The sequence below is a fragment of the Bos taurus genome, chromosome 15 (assembly GCF_002263795.3).
Source record: "Bos taurus isolate L1 Dominette 01449 registration number 42190680 breed Hereford chromosome 15, ARS-UCD2.0, whole genome shotgun sequence".
In the NCBI taxonomy this organism is placed as follows: domain Eukaryota; kingdom Metazoa; phylum Chordata; class Mammalia; order Artiodactyla; family Bovidae; genus Bos; species Bos taurus.
Window position 1 is genome coordinate 5926808 of NC_037342.1, and position 18077 is coordinate 5944884.

Below are 18077 nucleotides of genomic sequence, written 5' to 3' on the forward strand. Positions count from 1 at the left end.
CTCACTGGAGCCTGCTCAAGTTCATGTCCATAGAGTCAGCGATGCCATCTAACCTCTGTTGGACTCTTGGATTGCAGCACGCCAGGCCTCCCTGTCCATCACCAACTCCTGGAGTTTACCCAAACTCACGTCCATGGAGTCAGTGATGCCATCCAACCATCTCATCCTCTGCCATCCCCTTCTCCTCCTGCCCTCAATCTTTCCCAGCATCACGGTCTTTTCCAATGAGTCAGCTCTTCGTGTGAGGTGGCCAAAGTATTGGAATTTCAGCTTCAGCATCAGTTCTTCCAATGAATATTCAAGGTTGATTTCCTTTAGGATTGACTGGTTTGATCTCCTTGCAGTCCAGGGAACTCTCAAGAGTCTTCCCCAACACCACAATTTGAAAGCATTGATTCTTCAGTGCTCACCCTTCTTTATGGTGTCACATCCGTACATGACTACTGGAAAAACCATAGCTTTAACTACATGGACCTTTGTCGACAAAGTGGTGTCTCTGCTTTTTACTACGCTGGGTTTGTTATAGTTTTCCTTATAAGGAACAAACGTCTTTTAATTTTGTGACCAGGAAGGATCAAACCCATGCCCTCTGCAGTGGAAGCATGGAGTCTTAACTGCTGGAGCACTAGGGAAGTCCCCCACTTATCTGTGTTTTTAATACAGACTCTGATATAGAGCTGAGACTGAGAATTATTGTCTTAATTTGAATCTTTCCTCACCGGGAGGACAAAGGGGAGATTACCAGGAAAGATAAATGGAAAGGAAAGTGTGAATCAGATTTCTGGACCTCAGTTTAGTTACCTTTAAAATGAGGATAATAGACCCTTCTTCCTTGGGTTATTATGAAGCTTAAGGGAGGCAATATGTAATAAACATCTAAGACTGACTCCTACAGAGTGAAGACAGTACACACATTCCGCTCACTTAATAGTAAAGGCTGCCAGCTTCATGCAGTGTTTAATACAGCTGGTTTGTGTCATCTTTAACTTAACCACTTATGCTCTATGTGAAGGGTGTGTAAGTTACACCCTGACTGCCCTGAGCTCTGGATGCTGAAGAAAGCTGGATGGAAATTACTTCATCACTCAGTGGCTTAACCTTGAAGCACTTCTCTTTCTGGAAACGTGTAGCTTTTCAACATTGCTGACTCAATTTACAGAATGAGCATAAGAAGAAGCATAACTTAATCACATTTGCAATGCAGAGAAGAGTGTGCTGGAGGGTTTACATGCGACTTTCAAATGCACTGTCTCATCCAACCTCCCTGAAGCCATGTGAGGGAGAAGTTAATGTCCCAGTTACATAGATGTGGAAGTTGAGGCCCAGAAGAACTTAGATGATTTGCTAAAAGTTACCTAAGTAGGAAGTGGCAGAACTGCGAATTGAACCCAGTTAGTGTTAGTATGATTTCATGTCTGATGCTCTTTACCTTCACCACCAATGATTCCAACAATCACCTGTTCATTTGGTCAGAGGGTAGAGACATCCATGCTGATCATCACAGTTCAAAAATGCATGATGCAAGGAACATTTTTGCCTGTTCACAAACTATTCAAAGATCCATCCACTTCACTGGGTAAACTGCACTCGGCGTGTGCTCTTTCTTTTACCGGCTCACATTTCCCATTGGCAAACTCCTACTCAGCCTTGAAGACTCAGGCCTCCCTGAGCACCTCCAGGTAGCTTTCCCGGCTACCTATGCCACCCCAGCTAGCCAGACACATTCTCTTCCTTTTTTCTTTTCTTTAAAGCTCAAGGGAAAACAAGCTGTATCTATGCAATCAGTTTCTTCTTGGGCCTAGAAACCAAAACAGCTATAAAACGACGACTTGCTACCTCTGGAGTGGAGCAGCACATTGGACGGTGAGACAAGGTTGCTGTCTACAGGGGGTGGCAGGATGGAGACAGGATGACCCTTCGCTGCCTTTCACTGTCTCTGTCCAAAACTAAATTTCCACTGTCTCCTTTGCTTGCTCTGAAACTCACAGGAAACAAAACCTTCATTAAAAAAAATGTCAGGTTTTTTTTTTTTTCCTAGTAAGAAATTGGCTTAAAAGGCAAACGGTCCCCAAGTTCACACTAGAGTGGAAATGACTGATAGCTGGTCTTTTCCCAGAAGCAGATTTTCAGAGAGGGGAGGGCCTGAGAGAACTCTGTGTCCTGGAAGGGAGGCGCAGACACCATGGAGGCGAGTGTCAGTCACGCACAGACAAAGGATTCACAAAGCAGAAGCCAGAGACCCTGACAACAAGCGTGGCCTTCTCCACCTCTGTACTAGGGCTGGACCTGTCATCTGGGATCCAGGTCCAAAATCCTGTTTCTTTTTTTTTTTCCTTTTATGTGTATATTTTTTTCTTTTTAATTTATTTTTTTAATTGAAGGATAATTGCTTTACAGAATTTTGTCGTTTTCTGTCAAACCTCAACGTGAATCAGCCATAGGTATACAACACAACATTTACACAAACACTAGAGAACCGAGTTCACTAGAGTTTGGGAGTCTTGTCTAAATCATTTCTCATTATGTTCAGGAGAAAGTACATTGATAAACCTTATAAACAAGACAGTGAATCACAATAACTGAACACAGGGCGTTCTCATTTAGGGAGAAAAGGCTTTTTCACTGAAGACCTAATGCACAGAAAGCCACATCATGACTAAGTCATGTACCCAGGGAGGGTTAACATGGAGAACAGCTTGAACCACTTGGAAAAAGAACATGGGGACAAGGACCGGATCCTACATCTCTGCACATCCACATTCTGCTTCCTCTGAGGACAAGCTCAAATTCTGCCTCCCTCAGGAAGCCTTCCCTGATTCTACCCACCCTGCACTTTCCACCAGACTCCCACAGTACTTCACCTGAACCACTGTTAACTTGTCCCCTGCCGGGAGCAGGCGCTCCGCCCGTGGCAAAGGTCATGAGGAAGGAGGCTTGGCATACACAAAGGCGGGGTCGAGCCTCAGGAGTCCCCCTGGAAATTCTCGAGCATCTACCCCCAAAACCAGAGTCTGCCTACTTTCTGCTTTGTGCTCTCACCTACACCTCTGACTTTACGGGGGGCTGTCCCCCACTACCTCTCTCTGAAAAAAGAGTTAGCTTACAGCTCCAGTTACTAATTCCTGGGTGTGACAGTGTTTCAACCTACAAACTCCTTTGGAAGTCCTCTAGCCTGCCTGAATAGGTTTTTCCGGCCACATGTGATTGCTCAGAGCCTCCCAACTGTGAGAGGCAGGAGATGTTCTAAACTGTCTAAACACAGATTCCTTTGAGCAGTTAAAAGATTGATTAGAAATTGTATTGGTGAAGGGTTTTTCACTTGTTGGGCCAATGTTTGCTGCTAAGTTTCCATATCCCTTACCTGCTGTGTCCCTGGCAGTGTATTGATTAATATAACTGGTGTAAGTAGTAGCTTTAATGTTTGTAACCTTGGACCCTTGAGTTAATTCTTTTTCTTGTTATAGCCCACCACACCTTTGCCCTGTAGGAATGCAACTTTATCTAATGCTTTTGGAGGGTGGCGCCTGACTAATCACCTATAGAGAAAAATAAGTTTTCTGAAGAAAGGGTCTTAAAATGTTAACAGGCCTCCAGGCCAGAAGATGATGCAAATCACCTAAACTTTTGCATATGATAAGTTTGCAGGAAGAAAGCCTGGCTTACTGCATGACTCTACCCCTTCCCCCATTATCCTCTATGCATAACTTAAGGTATAAAAACTACTTTGGAAAATAAAATGCGGGCCTTGTTCACCGAAACTTGGTCTCCCCGTGTCGTTCTTTCTCTCACCTTCTGGCTGAATTATTCAGCCTCTTTTCTCCACTAAATTTTCTCACTGACCTATCCTTATTTCACCATGATCTATTGTTTCCTGATCGCTGAAGCCGTCTCCCCTTCAAATTCCCTGGATCCACCGGGGCTGGACCCCGGCAAGTCTCTAATAACCCAGCACAGCACCTGGCGCACAGGAGGTGTCAGGAAATACTTCTTGAGTGAATGTGAGAATCTATCTCATAAACATTTTTCTGCTCTCTAGATAGGTTCTAACCCAAGCCATGTTTCTTCAGCTTGTTTTAAAAGCTGTTAAAAGACTTCAGGAGGGAACTGAAGCACTTACCAAAGCCTCTCAAATAGAGATATTATTAACACATTAACACATGCTGTACATGTTGGCATATACATTTAAGCACAAGAACAGCCTGCCTTTACAGAATACAGTTGACCCTTGACCAACACAGGTTTAAACTGTAGGCCTACTCACACTTGGACTGTTTTCTTCTTTATCCCTCATTTTATTTATTGGGATATAATCGTTTTCCCACGGTGTGTTACTTTCTGCTGCACGGTGAGATGAATCAGCTGTATGTACACACATATCCCCTCCCTCTGGGAGCTCCCTCCCAGCCCACACCCCCATCCCCACTCCTCTAGGGCATCACAGAGCTGAGCTCAGCTCCCGTGCAGACAGCGGGTGCCCACCAGGCTTTTGATACATGGGAGTGTATGTATGTTAATCCTAGTCTCCCAGTTCACCCCACTGGATTTTCTCAATAATAAATACTAGAGTATGACAGGATTGAGCGTTAGTTGAATCTGCCGACACGGAAGTGAAGATACAGAGGAACTGAGTATACTGAGGGCTGACTATAAATTACATGCAGATTTTCGGTTGCACAGAAGGTCAGCACCCCAACCCACCCCCTTGGTAAGAGTCAACTGTATATGTGTTGTGCTTAGTTGCTCAGTTGTATCCAACGCTTTGAGACCCCATGGGCTCATGAGGTCTTTGAGACAGTAGCCCACCAGGCTCCTCTGTCCATGGGATTCTCCAGGCAAGAATACTGGAGTGGGTTGCCATGCCCTCCTCCAGGGGATCTTCCCAACCGAGGGATCAAACCCAGGTCTCCCATGTTGCAGGCAGATTCTTTACCATCTGAGCTACCGGGGAAGCCCAAGAATCCTGGAGTGGGTGGCCTAACCCTTCGCCAGGGGATCTTCCTGACCCAGGAATCAAAACAGGGTCTCCTGCATTGCAGGTGGATTTGTTACCAACTGAGAAACCAGGGAAGCCCCAACTGTTATATTAACATGTGTGAATGAATCTATTCAGAGCCCTTGTGTGGTAGCAGTGGATATGCACATAGAGTCAGAATTAGTGGGACTGAGGACCATGGTTTAAAAAGCAGGCCCAAGGGCCCCTGCCCAGCATAGCTGCTGCAGAGCCACATTGTCTGGGAGTCCTCTCTGAGTCCTTTGGGCGTACACAAGGCATCCTGTGCCCCTTCTTCCTGTCTTCTCCATCCACACAGCCAAGGTCTCCCAGCTGCTGCAGGCCTGGACCTACAGCTCCATCTGGGCCAGCCAGGTGCTGGAGGGGAGACTAGAAAATAAGTCCTGATGAGTCAGTCATAGCTGCCAGTTCAGCCTCTAAACACACACCCTACGATTGAATCCTGGCTCCTCCACAATGTTAGCATGTGTCTTATATAAGCCATCTCATGTCTCTGGATTTGATTTTATCTGCAAAGTGCAGGTAGTAGTAGCATCCACCCTCCAACGCCTTGTGAGCATGGGCCAAGGTCATACACATATAGCACATAAATCTGGGATATAAAAAGTATTTAGCAAACGATCGTTATTATCATTGCCATCAGAACTGTTTTCTGTGTCTTTCCAAGGAAAATCCAGCTGTGGACTGGGGTTTTCTATTGCACTGATGCCAAAACCACATCTTCCAGAAACTACTCTAGGACCCCAGATGCATCCAACTTTGTCACAGTACACACAAGCACACATGCTCCTGACCTACAACAATGGAGGGGGGTGGGGTAAGTGCAGAGATTCTCCAGTTAGACTCCTTAGTCCCAAGACACCTACCACTAATCAAACAATATTCTACTGTTTAAGTAACACAGCCTCAGCCTCTGACATATCCAGAAATGCTGTTTATTAACTTCAGAATTAGTCTCCTATTCCTTTTCCTCGACAATTTTGCAAAAGTAAATATGTAAAAGCCCCAAAAGCAGAGTAGCAAGTTGTACTTTTTTCCATTGAAAGACTCCCCCATTTGAGGGTACTCGATCACATTATAACATTGCAGAACTGTCAGAGTGTAATTAGCCTGCATTGCTTCACGTTCCTGGTGGGGCAATTGTTTAAGACACAGCTTTATAAGGGACCAGATGAAACAGTGAGAGACCTGTGATGCTGTGACCTTCAGGGTACCCGGCAGGGGAAGGGGCAGAAGGCAGGCCGGGAGAGGTCTTCCTTGAGGACAAGGAAGGCCATGTTCAGCCTGAAGATGCTCCCACTTCTGCTCTTACTCCACGTGCAGCTTTCCAGGGCCTTTCCAGTATCTTTTGCATCCCTAGAAGAGAAAAACAGAAACATTGTTCAGGTACCTCAACTATCATTTAGGTGGGTGGTTGATTTGCTGGTGATGAGAAAATTTGGGGGTTATCTTCTCTTTTTAGTTGAAACCGCCTGAAGGAATTATGTGAATGATTTGCTTGAGGCTGAACATCTTGTTTCAATGATTAGGAGAGTTCCAAACGGGGCTCTCCAAAAGCCGGGCGTGCAAACACGCTGGACTCTTCAAACCCTTGGAAAACACGGCTGCCAAGCTGCTCCAGCAGGGAAAACCTTTTAGAAGGAATGGTTTTAATTATAAAATGATTTTCTTTTTCACTTACCTAAGACTTCCTTTCTAGAATGTCTGCAATGCAGTTACTACATGATTGGTGCTTTCTGTATGAACTTGTTTGTGCAGCCAAATATCTCAGGTGTACAAGAGAGTGTGAGGATGGGAAACTATAAGAAACCAGAAATCAGTTCATTATGTGGTCTTATTTCCTAAAATCAGACTATGGGGCTGTTTATAAACTCTGGGAAGCATTGTAAAAAACAAAACGGATAGCTTTTTCCCCATTGTTTAACAGTATGAAAGGCCAAGTCTTTAAAGAAAAACAAAGGAATGCTGTCAGAAATTTGTCATGCACAATTTTCCCAGCATTACAGTTTTAGAAAAGCATTTTTTTCTTGTTGATTCTTTTTGTTTGACTTAAAAAAAAAAATACTTCTTACCATGATACAGTAACCCATGGCTGATAGCCAGAAGTGATTAAGTACTTATTCTGCACAGGGTGTCCTGCTCAGCATTTCTCAAATATTGTCTCATTTCATCCTACAGCAACCCTGTGATGACAGATTATTAATTCCACTTTAGAGATAAAAGTGAATCTTAAATTATCTAAGTGATGTGTCCAGGACACACAATTAATCCGTGGCAGAGCTAAGTTTTGAACCCAAAGCTATCTGATCTCAAAGCCTGTGTGAACACAAAATTGCTGTGTTCTGTGTCACTTGCAAAGTGCCACTTAAGGATGCTTAAGGTGAAAGAAAGAAGTCTCATAACTGGCTCATTAACAACCTTCAGAACCTGTACTTAATGAGTTTCTGGCCCCTCTTGAAGAGTTACTGTGGTGAATAAAAGGCTAATGAGAGTGATGCTGCTGTTACTCCAAAACATGTTTGGCGTTCTTCTCTTAAAATTCTCAATTCTCATTTGGGAAGCAACGTGGTGAATTGGGACCCGATTATCATCTTGGCAAGTTCCTTATTTTTTTGCATCTTTATGTCAGTGTGAATGATTAACCCTCCTCTACAATAGTGAAAAGAGGATTAAAAAAGAGAATCTGCGTTGCTGCAACTAATACTTCAAGAAGTCAATAAATGCTTATGCTGTTTTGTTTTGTTTGCTTTTTGATAAAAATAAGAAGGCAGTCTCCTAACTGTATACTAGCATTTTGCTTGAGATTGCTTGAGATGTCTATCTTACCCTTCATGAAATACCTATTTTTATGAATAATAGTAACTGTAGCACTGAAGGGATAAACTGTTCTTTCCAGTAGGCCCTTTTCTCTCAAAGTCAACCAGCAAATCTGTGCTTTTATTTTTGTGGCGATCAGGTTATTAGCCCTGTAATAACTTAAAAAGGGATGCAAAACCCCAGAGAACTGAAGGCAATTTCACAGCAAATCCCTTATGTTTGTCTTTTTCCAGAATTACCTAGAGAAGTTCTACCAATTGCCAAGGTTCAAATATAAGTCTGAAAGGAAGAGCAAAACTAATGTGATTGTTGAGACACTTAAAAGAATGCAGCAATTCTTCGGGCTGAACGTGACAGGGAAGCCAAATGAGGAAACCCTGGAGATGATGAGAAAGCCTCGCTGTGGAGTGCCCGACTCGGGCAGCTTTATGAGAACCCCAGGAAACCCCAAGTGGGAAAAAACTAAGCTGACCTACAGGTGATATTTCTCGAGTTTCAGAGTTTATTCCCTGAGCCAGTGTTCGCTGAACTCTTACTGTGTTAGACACTGATACAGAACTTGGACTCCACTAGAGACGAGTAAATATCCCTGTTCTTACACAGTTTACATTCTAGTGAATGAATGAGAGGATGAAGTGGAGAAGATCCCATGGGTTCTTATCAATCCAAAGCCTGCCATTTTGGTCTCCTTTCTCTAACAGTCTAAAGAGGACTATGGCAAAGTTAGGCTGTCTGTCCAAGAACTCATGTAGGTGGTTTGTGGTTTAGTCACTAGGTTATGTCTGACTGTTTATGACCCTGTGGACTGTAGCCCACCAGACTCCTCTGCCCATGGGACTTCCCAGGCAAGAATACTGGAGTGGGTTGCCATTTCCTTCTCCAGGGGATCTTCCCCATCCAGGGATCAAATCTGAGTCTCCAGCATTTACAGGCAGTCTCCTGAATTGCATGCAGGTGAATTCTTTACTACTGAGCCACCAGGGACCCCCCAAAAGACTTAATCATTGCTGGAGATAATCTAGCCTCACTTTTCATCCATTTTGAAGATAGTAACAGTAATAATGATACACTATATTTATTGAAGACTACTATTTGCCAAGTAGTGAACTAAATGCTTTATATATATTTACTCGCACAAAAACCTTATGAGAGGGTTTTATTTAATTTTATTTTACCATCCTCATTTTATGAATAAGGAAGTGGAAGTTTAACGACATGTAGTAACTTGTCCAGAACCCAGGTCTGTCTTCAACCCTAAGTCCTTCACCCACTCCTTACACACTGTTCAGTGGTAGCATGTTATACGTGCAACAAACTCCAAACTAGAGCAATTTAATCTACCGAGGGACTGCTGTTCTAAAGACTAATGTGCCTTCTCATTTTGAAGGATTGTGAACTATACCCCGAACTTGACAGAGATGGATGTGGAAGCAATTATTGAGGAAGCCTTTAAAGTCTGGAGTAAAGTGTCACCCTTGACCTTCAACAGGACCTTGGACGAAGAAGCAGACATCCAGATTTCTTTTGCCCAAAGAGGTGGGCTCAAAGAAGTCAGGCTCAATGTTGCTTTCTCTGGCTAAACTGAAAAGTGGCTAATACCTAATACAAATTGTTTTATTTCAGATCATGGGGACAATTCCCCATTTGATGGACCCGATGGAATTCTTGCTCATGCCTTTCAGCCAGGCCCTGGTATTGGAGGAGATGTTCATTTTGATGCAGAAGAAACATGGACCAAAACCTCTGAAAGTAAGTTAACCAAGGTTATGTCCACATGTAGCTTCTAACTGAACTTTCCCATATTAGAATTTGCACGTCTACATGCATACACACACACACACACACACACACATTATTCTTATTACCTCAAGATACTAAGTTAATTTAGGTTGAGAAAAAATCTTAAAAGCTAAATCCTGACCTTGTTTCCTAAGGCAGGAATCAAAACAACAAATCATGGCTAAGTCCTTCCTGTTCCTATTTGTATAAATGAAGTTTTATTGGGACAGGGCCACATACTCTTCTTTTTATGTATCATCTATGATGACTTTCATACCACAATATCAGAGCTTATGGCTCACAAAATCTAAAATATTTACTATCTGGATTCTCATTAAAAAAAGTCTGCTTACCACTGATTTAGGGTGTATCTTTATTTTAATATTGTGAAATTTTATGATGTTTGAAAAGATTTCTACTTTTGGAAATTCAGAAATAATAAGGTTTATTTAGAAAACTGTCCGACTTAGGAAAGAGCAGCCATCTAGATATTCTTGTTTATCTAGTCATTTCATCTTAATAGAGCTATTTTTTCAAAGATATGTTCCCATATAGCAAACTACCCCTTTCAGGAGAAGACTCAGGGTAAGAATAAGATCACCTGAAGGGAATAACTGAGTGGTGCTTTAAAAGGTTATAGGGTAACAAGAGGCCATGGGACACTTTTTTGAAAATAATAAGAAAGGAACATTTTGTCTTCGCTTGGGACCTGTTCCTCCCACCATTTCCTCAACATCAATGATCTAAGTATTTATTCTATCTAAATCCCTGTGCTTGGAGCTGTGTGTTCACAGCTTTGTGTGTTCACAAAGATAATAAACTCTCCCCATGACTTCGGATTCTTGTTGCCCTTCCCACCAGGTCAGATGGTCACTACCACTCACCTGATCCAGAATCCCACCTGACTGTTCACCTCTGGTCTCTGTCCCTCTAATTCTCCCCAACACTGCAAGGAGTTTTGTTCTTGGAAAGCTCATGTCCACATTTGGAAAGCCTGGGATTTACATTTTCTAGGCCAAGTATGTCCACTTGACACTGAAAGCTCTTGGGGATCGTCCAACATCATCTTTCGTGGCTTGTCTTCGCATTTCACACAGAGCAGCCACACTGCAATTCACTGTTCCCAGATGACAGCATCTGCTTTCCAACCGTCCTACATTGGCTCACGTTGCTTCCTCTTCCTGAAATGCCCTTGCCCACGCCCAAAGCCCCACCTTTCAAAATCTCTCTTTTTCCATACTATGTCAATTGGTATGGAAACACCCCATTTTGTCTTCTTCTCAGAATCCTAGTAGCCTTTGTTTTGTCTTCTCTGACTTCCCTCCTCATTATTCTGCACATTCAAGTTGTTGGCACGTGTCTCCCCGGCTAGTCTATGCATCATGATAAATCCCCCAGAGCCCTTTGCCCAGTACTTCAGGCACTCAAAGATGTTTTTTGAAGCATTCATGAATGCAAGGTGGAAGGATGTGATGATCAAGAAAGTAAGTCTTAGAGCATGGGTAGAATATTCAAGGCTAATTATCATCAGGAAGTGTTGAACACTGGAAAGAACACAGGTCTTGCTATCATAACCGGGTTCAACCCCAGCTCTACCAGTTGTTAGTTGCAAGACAAATAACAAGGTTCCAAAATCTCTGGGCTTCAGTTGCTTTCCTGTAGAAGTATTTCTAATAATACTTCATAAGAACGTTGCTAAGATTAAATATTATTACAATGACTAGCATATAAGAAAGTGCTCTACAACTATGCTTTTTTTTTTTTTTTTAAGTAGGCAGTGTTAGAAAATGCCTGTGTGTTTGTGAGATGGCACGTAGACCAGCTGGAGGGAAGGGATCACATCAGACATCCAGTCCTCAGACGTCTGCCGGAGCCAAATGCAGTAGTCTTCGACTTGGCAAAGGAGCTTGGGCTTTGTTTGACAGGAAGTGCAGGCCTTGAAAGGTTTTCAGTTCCTAGTTACGAAAGGCACAGTACTCGTGGAAGTCAAAAGACAAGAGTAGGAACCAATAAGGGGCGGAGTTTGTCTCATTCTGGTGGAAAATTCCTGATGCTTCCTGGAGAGCTCAGAATCAAGGAAGAGCCGGCGCTAGGCTCTGGGTGGTCAGGAAGCCAAAGGGAGTCAACCCCACACGGGAGGCCCAGCTGACCGGCTTCTTTTCTATGCGCCTCTTCACTTCGACTCGGCTTGTGGTGCTGTAGGTCTGGGAGGCTGGCGAGGAGCAGGTGTGGGGAGAGGGCCTCTTAGAGTCTTGAGACCTGTGATGGCCTCGTCATCATTTCCCTAAACCTCAGGTCTGTCAATTATGAGAACTGGAAGAAAGGCAGTCCTCTTGTTTCTAAGACCTGATGAGGCACTCATTATTCCTAATCACAACCTATGAGTCCTATCTTGTTTCCTTCCAGCCTCTATTTCATCAGATAATGTAGAGGGAAGGGAGAAGTCAAGCAGTTTGGGCCTCGAAGCTGCATTCCTCAAGATCCTATTCCCACCACCCTTCAATCCACTTCAACCCATTCACCGCACACGCTTGCATTTCAGATTACAACTTGTTTCCTGTTGCTGCCCATGAATTCGGCCATTCCTTGGGGCTGGCTCACTCCTCTGATCCTGGGGCCTTGATGTATCCCAATTATGCTTTCATTGACCCCAGCAGCTACTCACTGCATCAAGATGACATCAATGGCATTCAGGCCATCTACGGTAAGGTCGTCTGAAGTACGTGGTGATGCCTGGGCACGTCAGGGATGCTCACTGCAGTCTGCTATGATGATGGATGTTGGAGGGCACCTGGGAGCCCATCAGGAGAATAAACAGGGAAAATGTGGTAGATGCAGGCCATACAGTAATGTGCAGCCCTGAAAAACTCTGAATCAGGTGGACACCAATAAGTCTTTTGGAGAAGGAAATGGCAACCCACTCCAGTATTCTTGCCTGGAGAGTTCCATGGATAGAGCCTGGTAGGCTACAGTCCATGGGGTCTCAAAGAGTCAGACATGACTGAGGGACTTCACTTTCTTTCTATAGTTCCTTTTGAAGAAGGAAATGGCAACCCACTCCAGTGTTCTTGCCTGAAGAGTTGCATGGACAGAGGGGCCTGGTAGACTGTAGTCTATGGGGTTGCAAAGAGTTGGACACGACTAAACAACTAACACACACAGATGTGTCTTTAAAACATTGTGATTCCTGGATAAGAAACAGAATGATACATATTACACAGTGTGCAAATTATGCAATATGTTGAATCCACACAAATTAAGAATGCATACAGACAAAGCAAAGCATTTTCAAGAAACATGCTAACAAACATATATTTACATATATATACATGTTGAACATATCAAGATTGTTGTCTGTGACAGAAAGAAGGAAGTGGGATGGAGTATGAAGAGAGAGAAATGTTTTTTAAAGCTGAGACTGACACTTTTCAGGGAGGGATATAGAGGTCTTTGGCTCTGTGTAAGTGTGGTCTGGACCATTCCATCTCTCCTTCCTCTTGCCCTCCTGCCCCCTAGTAGCTGTAGGAACAAGAAGCCAGAGAAAGGTTTGCAGCTCTTTCTATCTCTAAAAAAAAAAATTTAAAGTGTTGATGGGACAGGAGTGTTGTGGAGTCACATTGGGTAAAACATTCTCCCTTTCTGGTAAGACAGCAGTATCAAAACCAAGCAGGCTAGGGTCCACAACTATGAATGTTTTTCATGACAGTAGAATTTTCAGGAACAATGAGACCTAGTCTAACTGCCCCTACTTCCCAATTCCTTTTCCTCTGAAAACACCTCCTTTTCTCACTCACCCATATTTTAACTGCTTGCAACCTTTTGTTCTGCAATGAGAAAATACAATTTAAATATTTATAGGAAAATATTTCTAAAATTGGACTTAGATTTATGCTGTTTGGCAGAAGACTGATGGATAAGAGCTTCTTGAAGGGGGATTTTTGTGGGAAATTAGAAAGTAGATATTGAGTGACTAAACATGCAGAAAGAGGAACCAAGAAGGGAAAGAAACATGGGATTCTGATTTTAAATTGGCAGAGGGGAAGGGGAAGAATTCACACTTCTTTGCTTCACAACTTAACCTGGAACTGTCCTTAAAGTCACAACTATTCTTTTGTTTATTTTTTATCTAATTCTTCGGGTGTGCTGGGTTTCTGTTGCTGCCCAGGTTTTCTCCAGTTGCAGCCAGAGGTGGCCTCTCTTCGCTGCGGTACACAGACTTCTCACTGCAGTGGCTTCTCCTGTCACGGGGTACAATCTCCAGGGTGCTCAGGCTGCAGTGGTCACGGTCCGTGGGCTCTCTAATGGTGGTTCCCGGACTCTAGAGTGTGGCAGACGGGCTTAACTGCTCTGTGGCATGAGAGACCTTCCCAGATCAGGGATCAGACCCATGTCTCCTGCATTGGCAGGCGGACTCTTTACCAACTGAGCCATCAAGTTGAGCCTGTTTAATTTTTTAATTATAAAAAAAGACTTTTAAGAGAGCCTTAAAAGACTTTTAATGTGTGAAGGCAATGGCAACCCACTCTAGTACTCTTGCCTGGACAATCCCATGGATGGAGGAGCCTGGTAGGCTGTGGTCCATGGGGTCTCGAAGAGTCTGACACGACTTCACTTTCACGCATTGGAGAAGGAAATGGCAACCCACTCCAGTGTTCTTGCCTGGAGAATCCCAGGGACGGTGGAGCCTGGTGGGCTGCCATCTATGGGATCGCACAGAGTCAGACACGACTGAAGCGACTTAGCAGCAGCAGCAGTGTGTGATTGGAGAAGGAAATGACAACCCACTCCAGTATTCTTGCCTGGAGGATCCCAGGGATGGAAGAGCCTGGTGGGCTGCTGTCTAGAGTTGGACATGGCTGAAGCAACTTAGCAGCAGCAGCAATGTGTAACTACTTTAACACCTTGTAGGATGGCCAAATAGCATTTCTTTTCATATGAAGACCCTTCACTGACCTGAGATATATCGAATGTACACCCTGGGCTTATGTTTATAGAAAGTCTTTTTTAAATTTCAGGACCCTCAAGCAACCCTGTGCAACCTACTGGACCAACCACCCCCACCGCCTGCGACCCCAGACTGACGTTTGATGCTGTCACCACACTCCGTGGAGAAATACTCTTCTTCAAAGACAAGTATGAGAATGAAATATTCCTTCTTTTGACTTCTTTTACTGGCTAACTTAAAACTGTATTCTAATTAAGTCACATATTACACGTTACTCAGCTTTTCCTTTGAAATCTATGCATGTGAATGTCATTGGAATTGATAGTGCTTTCTGGGTAACTTAAAACATCCTGGAAGAGAAAAAATAGTTAAAACATTTGTAAATATTCAGATGTTTCTGAAGATGTATACAAACATGGGCTCTAGCTGTTAGAAATTGTGTGGCTGGGTTTCCCCAAGACCAAAATAGTATTCGGTCCTACCCAAATTCAGTCAGGTGAATGGAACCAGTCACTTCGTAAGATGCGGGAAAAATCATCTGACTGAATTTTTCAATTTTCCATTGGCTATTTTGTGACTGTGTACCCACAGGCTGAGTGTGCTTGTATTCTAAATATCTTCATCATACTGTAGCACAGTAATGAAAGAGCCTAACAAAATAAGACTTGTCGGTGTGTGAGAATGGAGGTAGTGTAAAACGCAATGGAGTAAGGCCCCTCGTGTCAGCTCCCCTGACACCTGCAGAGTTCTCACCAGATGGATGGCGTCACCACAAAGGACTGGGCATATGCTGGTCACCGAGCGGCCAGCGTCGCCTTCACTGGGTGTCATATCCTCTCAGCAGGCTTACAGGGCCAGTTCCAGCCCCAGACTCGCAGAAACCGCCTACGTAGACTGTCACGCGTGCTTCTCTCCTTGTGTTCCACTAGGTACGTCTGGAGGAAGCACCCTCGGCTACGAATGGCGGAATTCAATTTCATTTCTCTCTACTGGCCGTCCCTGCCAAACGGCATACAGGCTGCTTATGAGGATTTTGACAGGGACCTAATTTTCATATTCAAAGGTGACTGCCCGAGGTTTTCCTCTTCTTCTTGTTCCCGGTGGAGGGAAGGGCAGGACTCCTTTGTGCTCTTTTCCAGGTTCAAAGAGGTGAGTCAAGGAGAGAGTGTTAACGCTGGCTGCGTTTTTGTCGAGAGACCTGGGTTGGGTCCTCTGTCCACCACTAACAGCTGTGTGAACTTGAGCAGGTTGTACCCTCTTCAGGCATTAATCTCCTCATTTACAAAATGAGAACACTTCATTAGACCACCTTTAGCGTTCCTCCAGCCTTATCCCAGGTATAATTCTCTAAGATTCCCCCAAGGTTCTAGTTCAATCTCTGTATAGAAGTCACATGAGATAAGACATTCAAGTGTGGGACCCTGAATGCCAGGCTTAGAAGTTGGGAATATTTTACAGGTGTTGGGGAACCATGAAGTCTATCATAGCCCAGTGATCTTAACTTGACCACCTTTTTCTTTTCAAGACTGTTTTTTCCATTTTTATTCCTATGATGAATGTATGCAAAGGTTAAGAAGTGATATACATTTTGTAGGAATGGAAAAACTTTATCTGACATACACCTGAATCGTTGACAGGCACCCAGTACTGGGCTCTGAGTGGCTATGATACTCAGCAAGGTTACCCCAAGCATATATCAAGCTATGGCTTGCCGAGCAGTGTCCAAGCAATTGACGCAGCTGTTTCCTACAGGAGAAAAACGTACTTCTTTGTAAACGACCAGTTCTGGAGGTAAGATTTTTTTCCATTAGAGATTGAAATCTATGTTTTTCACCCTGTCTAGAAACCATCGATGATCAGGTATCTGAAGGTTTAACACATCTAGATGGTCTCTGATAAGCATTCTTTTTCACAAGATGATTGATGTTGCTATGGCTTTTGAAATTTTCATAAAGTTAAGACACCTGCCCAATGGTATTGAGCACTCTATATCCTGAAAAAGAGCTAACTTGAATAGAGCACTAAAGTGGGATCCAAAGAAAGAATTAGTCTAAGTCTCATTTATTCATGAAATTCTAAGAGTTAAATTCTACTACACTCAAGCAAATGTTATACAGAACTTGATTCCCAAGTTGAAATTATTATTTATATTTATTCAGATAGAGATGATGAATCAATTAAGTAAAAGCCTTAGAAACATAAGCTCTCCTTTTGAAAATAACACTGCACCAGCAATCAGATATCTGTCTTAGTACTAGTGATGGCAGTATATTTTATAAACAGGTAGGTACCCTTAGGTAGAGAAATTAACCATCATTAGTTTCAATAAATAGGATATTGTGAAGAACTAATGAGAAGATATGTGTGAAGGCACTTTTTTAAAGTATATACAATTTAAAGAAAATTGTTATCATTGTATATTGTATTGGTCTTAAAACATGGGATGATTTTTTTTTTCTCATCAGCTATGATGACCAAAGTCAATCTATGGAACCAGGTTATCCCCAAAGCATAGCAAGTTTTTTTCCAGGAATAGAAAGTAGAGTTGATGCAGTTTTCCAGGAGAATTGTAAGTAGAAAATAAACTTAATAAATTTGTTTAATTTTTTAAAATAGTTCATTTGCATGTGATAGTTATAATAGGACTGGAATGGGGTTTTTTAATTGAAAATATCCAAGATCTTCTACAAGCTAATTCAATACATTATATCTTTTCTTTTATATAGCCTTGTTCCTTTTCTTCAGTGGACCAAGATATTATGCATTTGATTTTCATGCTCGTAGAGTTACTAGAGTCGACAGAAGCAATACGTGGCTTAACTGTAGGTACAGTTGAAGCAAAATTAAATGTGATTGTATCCATTTTCTGAATATGGAAGGGAAGTCTAATTTGCATATCTATTACACTGTATCCTATTTATATTTTCTGAATAATAAATAATGTTGTTTGCTATCACTGTATTCATTGGACTTGTCTTCAGTGAAATTACATTTGGAGTATCCACTGTTTGCAGAGGTTGATTTGGTTCTCATACATTCCGTCTCATGTTAGTGAATCCATCACAAGAAGGAGATTAAGTCTTCTTTGCCACCTCAATCAATATTCGTTATTTCCTTAACTTGTTTATTTGACTTCTAAAATGCCCATTTATTCTTAAGTCTTTTAAATACATCTTAAGTGTACCTGCTACATGTTATTTAGCACTGTATTTTGGTTAGAAGTAAGGATTACAACCCCAGAAAAGGAAATTGTAACTCACTCCAGTGTCCTTGCCTGGAAAATCCCATGGACAGAGGAGCCTGGCCAGCTATACTCCATGGGGTCACAAAGAGTAGGACACAACTCTTCGAGTGAATAAACAACAACAACAAGTATTATGGACAACATAAGCAGTACACATTGCCTTGACAAAAATGTGATGCTATTTTCCACTCTTGGAAAAAAATATTGCTGATACCTGTTGTGGATTGAATTGTATCCCCCTAAAAATGGTATCCAACTAGTGCATCCTAAAAGAGATCAGT

General features: G+C 42.7%; 1 protein-coding gene across 1 annotated transcript; it reads left to right on the forward strand.

Moving 5' to 3' along the window:
• Positions 1-6147: 6147 nt before the first annotated feature.
• Positions 6148-17388, forward strand: MMP8 (matrix metallopeptidase 8). Its single transcript, XM_024975688.2, has 10 exons — positions 6148-6397; positions 8062-8306; positions 9216-9364; positions 9452-9577; positions 12150-12311; positions 14623-14740; positions 15482-15615; positions 16190-16343; positions 17018-17121; positions 17279-17388. The coding sequence occupies exons 1-10, from the start codon at positions 6287-6289 to the stop codon at positions 17386-17388; spliced, it is 1413 nt and encodes a 470-aa protein (XP_024831456.2). The 5' UTR covers positions 6148-6286.
• Positions 17389-18077: the final 689 nt, after the last annotated feature.

Coding starts and splice junctions, on each gene's coding strand:
- MMP8 (XM_024975688.2), top strand. CDS start 6,287: ATGTTCAGCCTGAAGATGCTCCCACTTCTGCTCTTACTCCACGTGCAG. Junction 8,307..9,215: donor AAAACTAAGCTGACCTACAG/GTGATATTTCTC, acceptor CTCATTTTGAAG/GATTGTGAACTATACCCCGA. Junction 17,122..17,278: donor TGCAGTTTTCCAGGAGAATT/GTAAGTAGAAAA, acceptor TCTTTTATATAG/CCTTGTTCCTTTTCTTCAGT.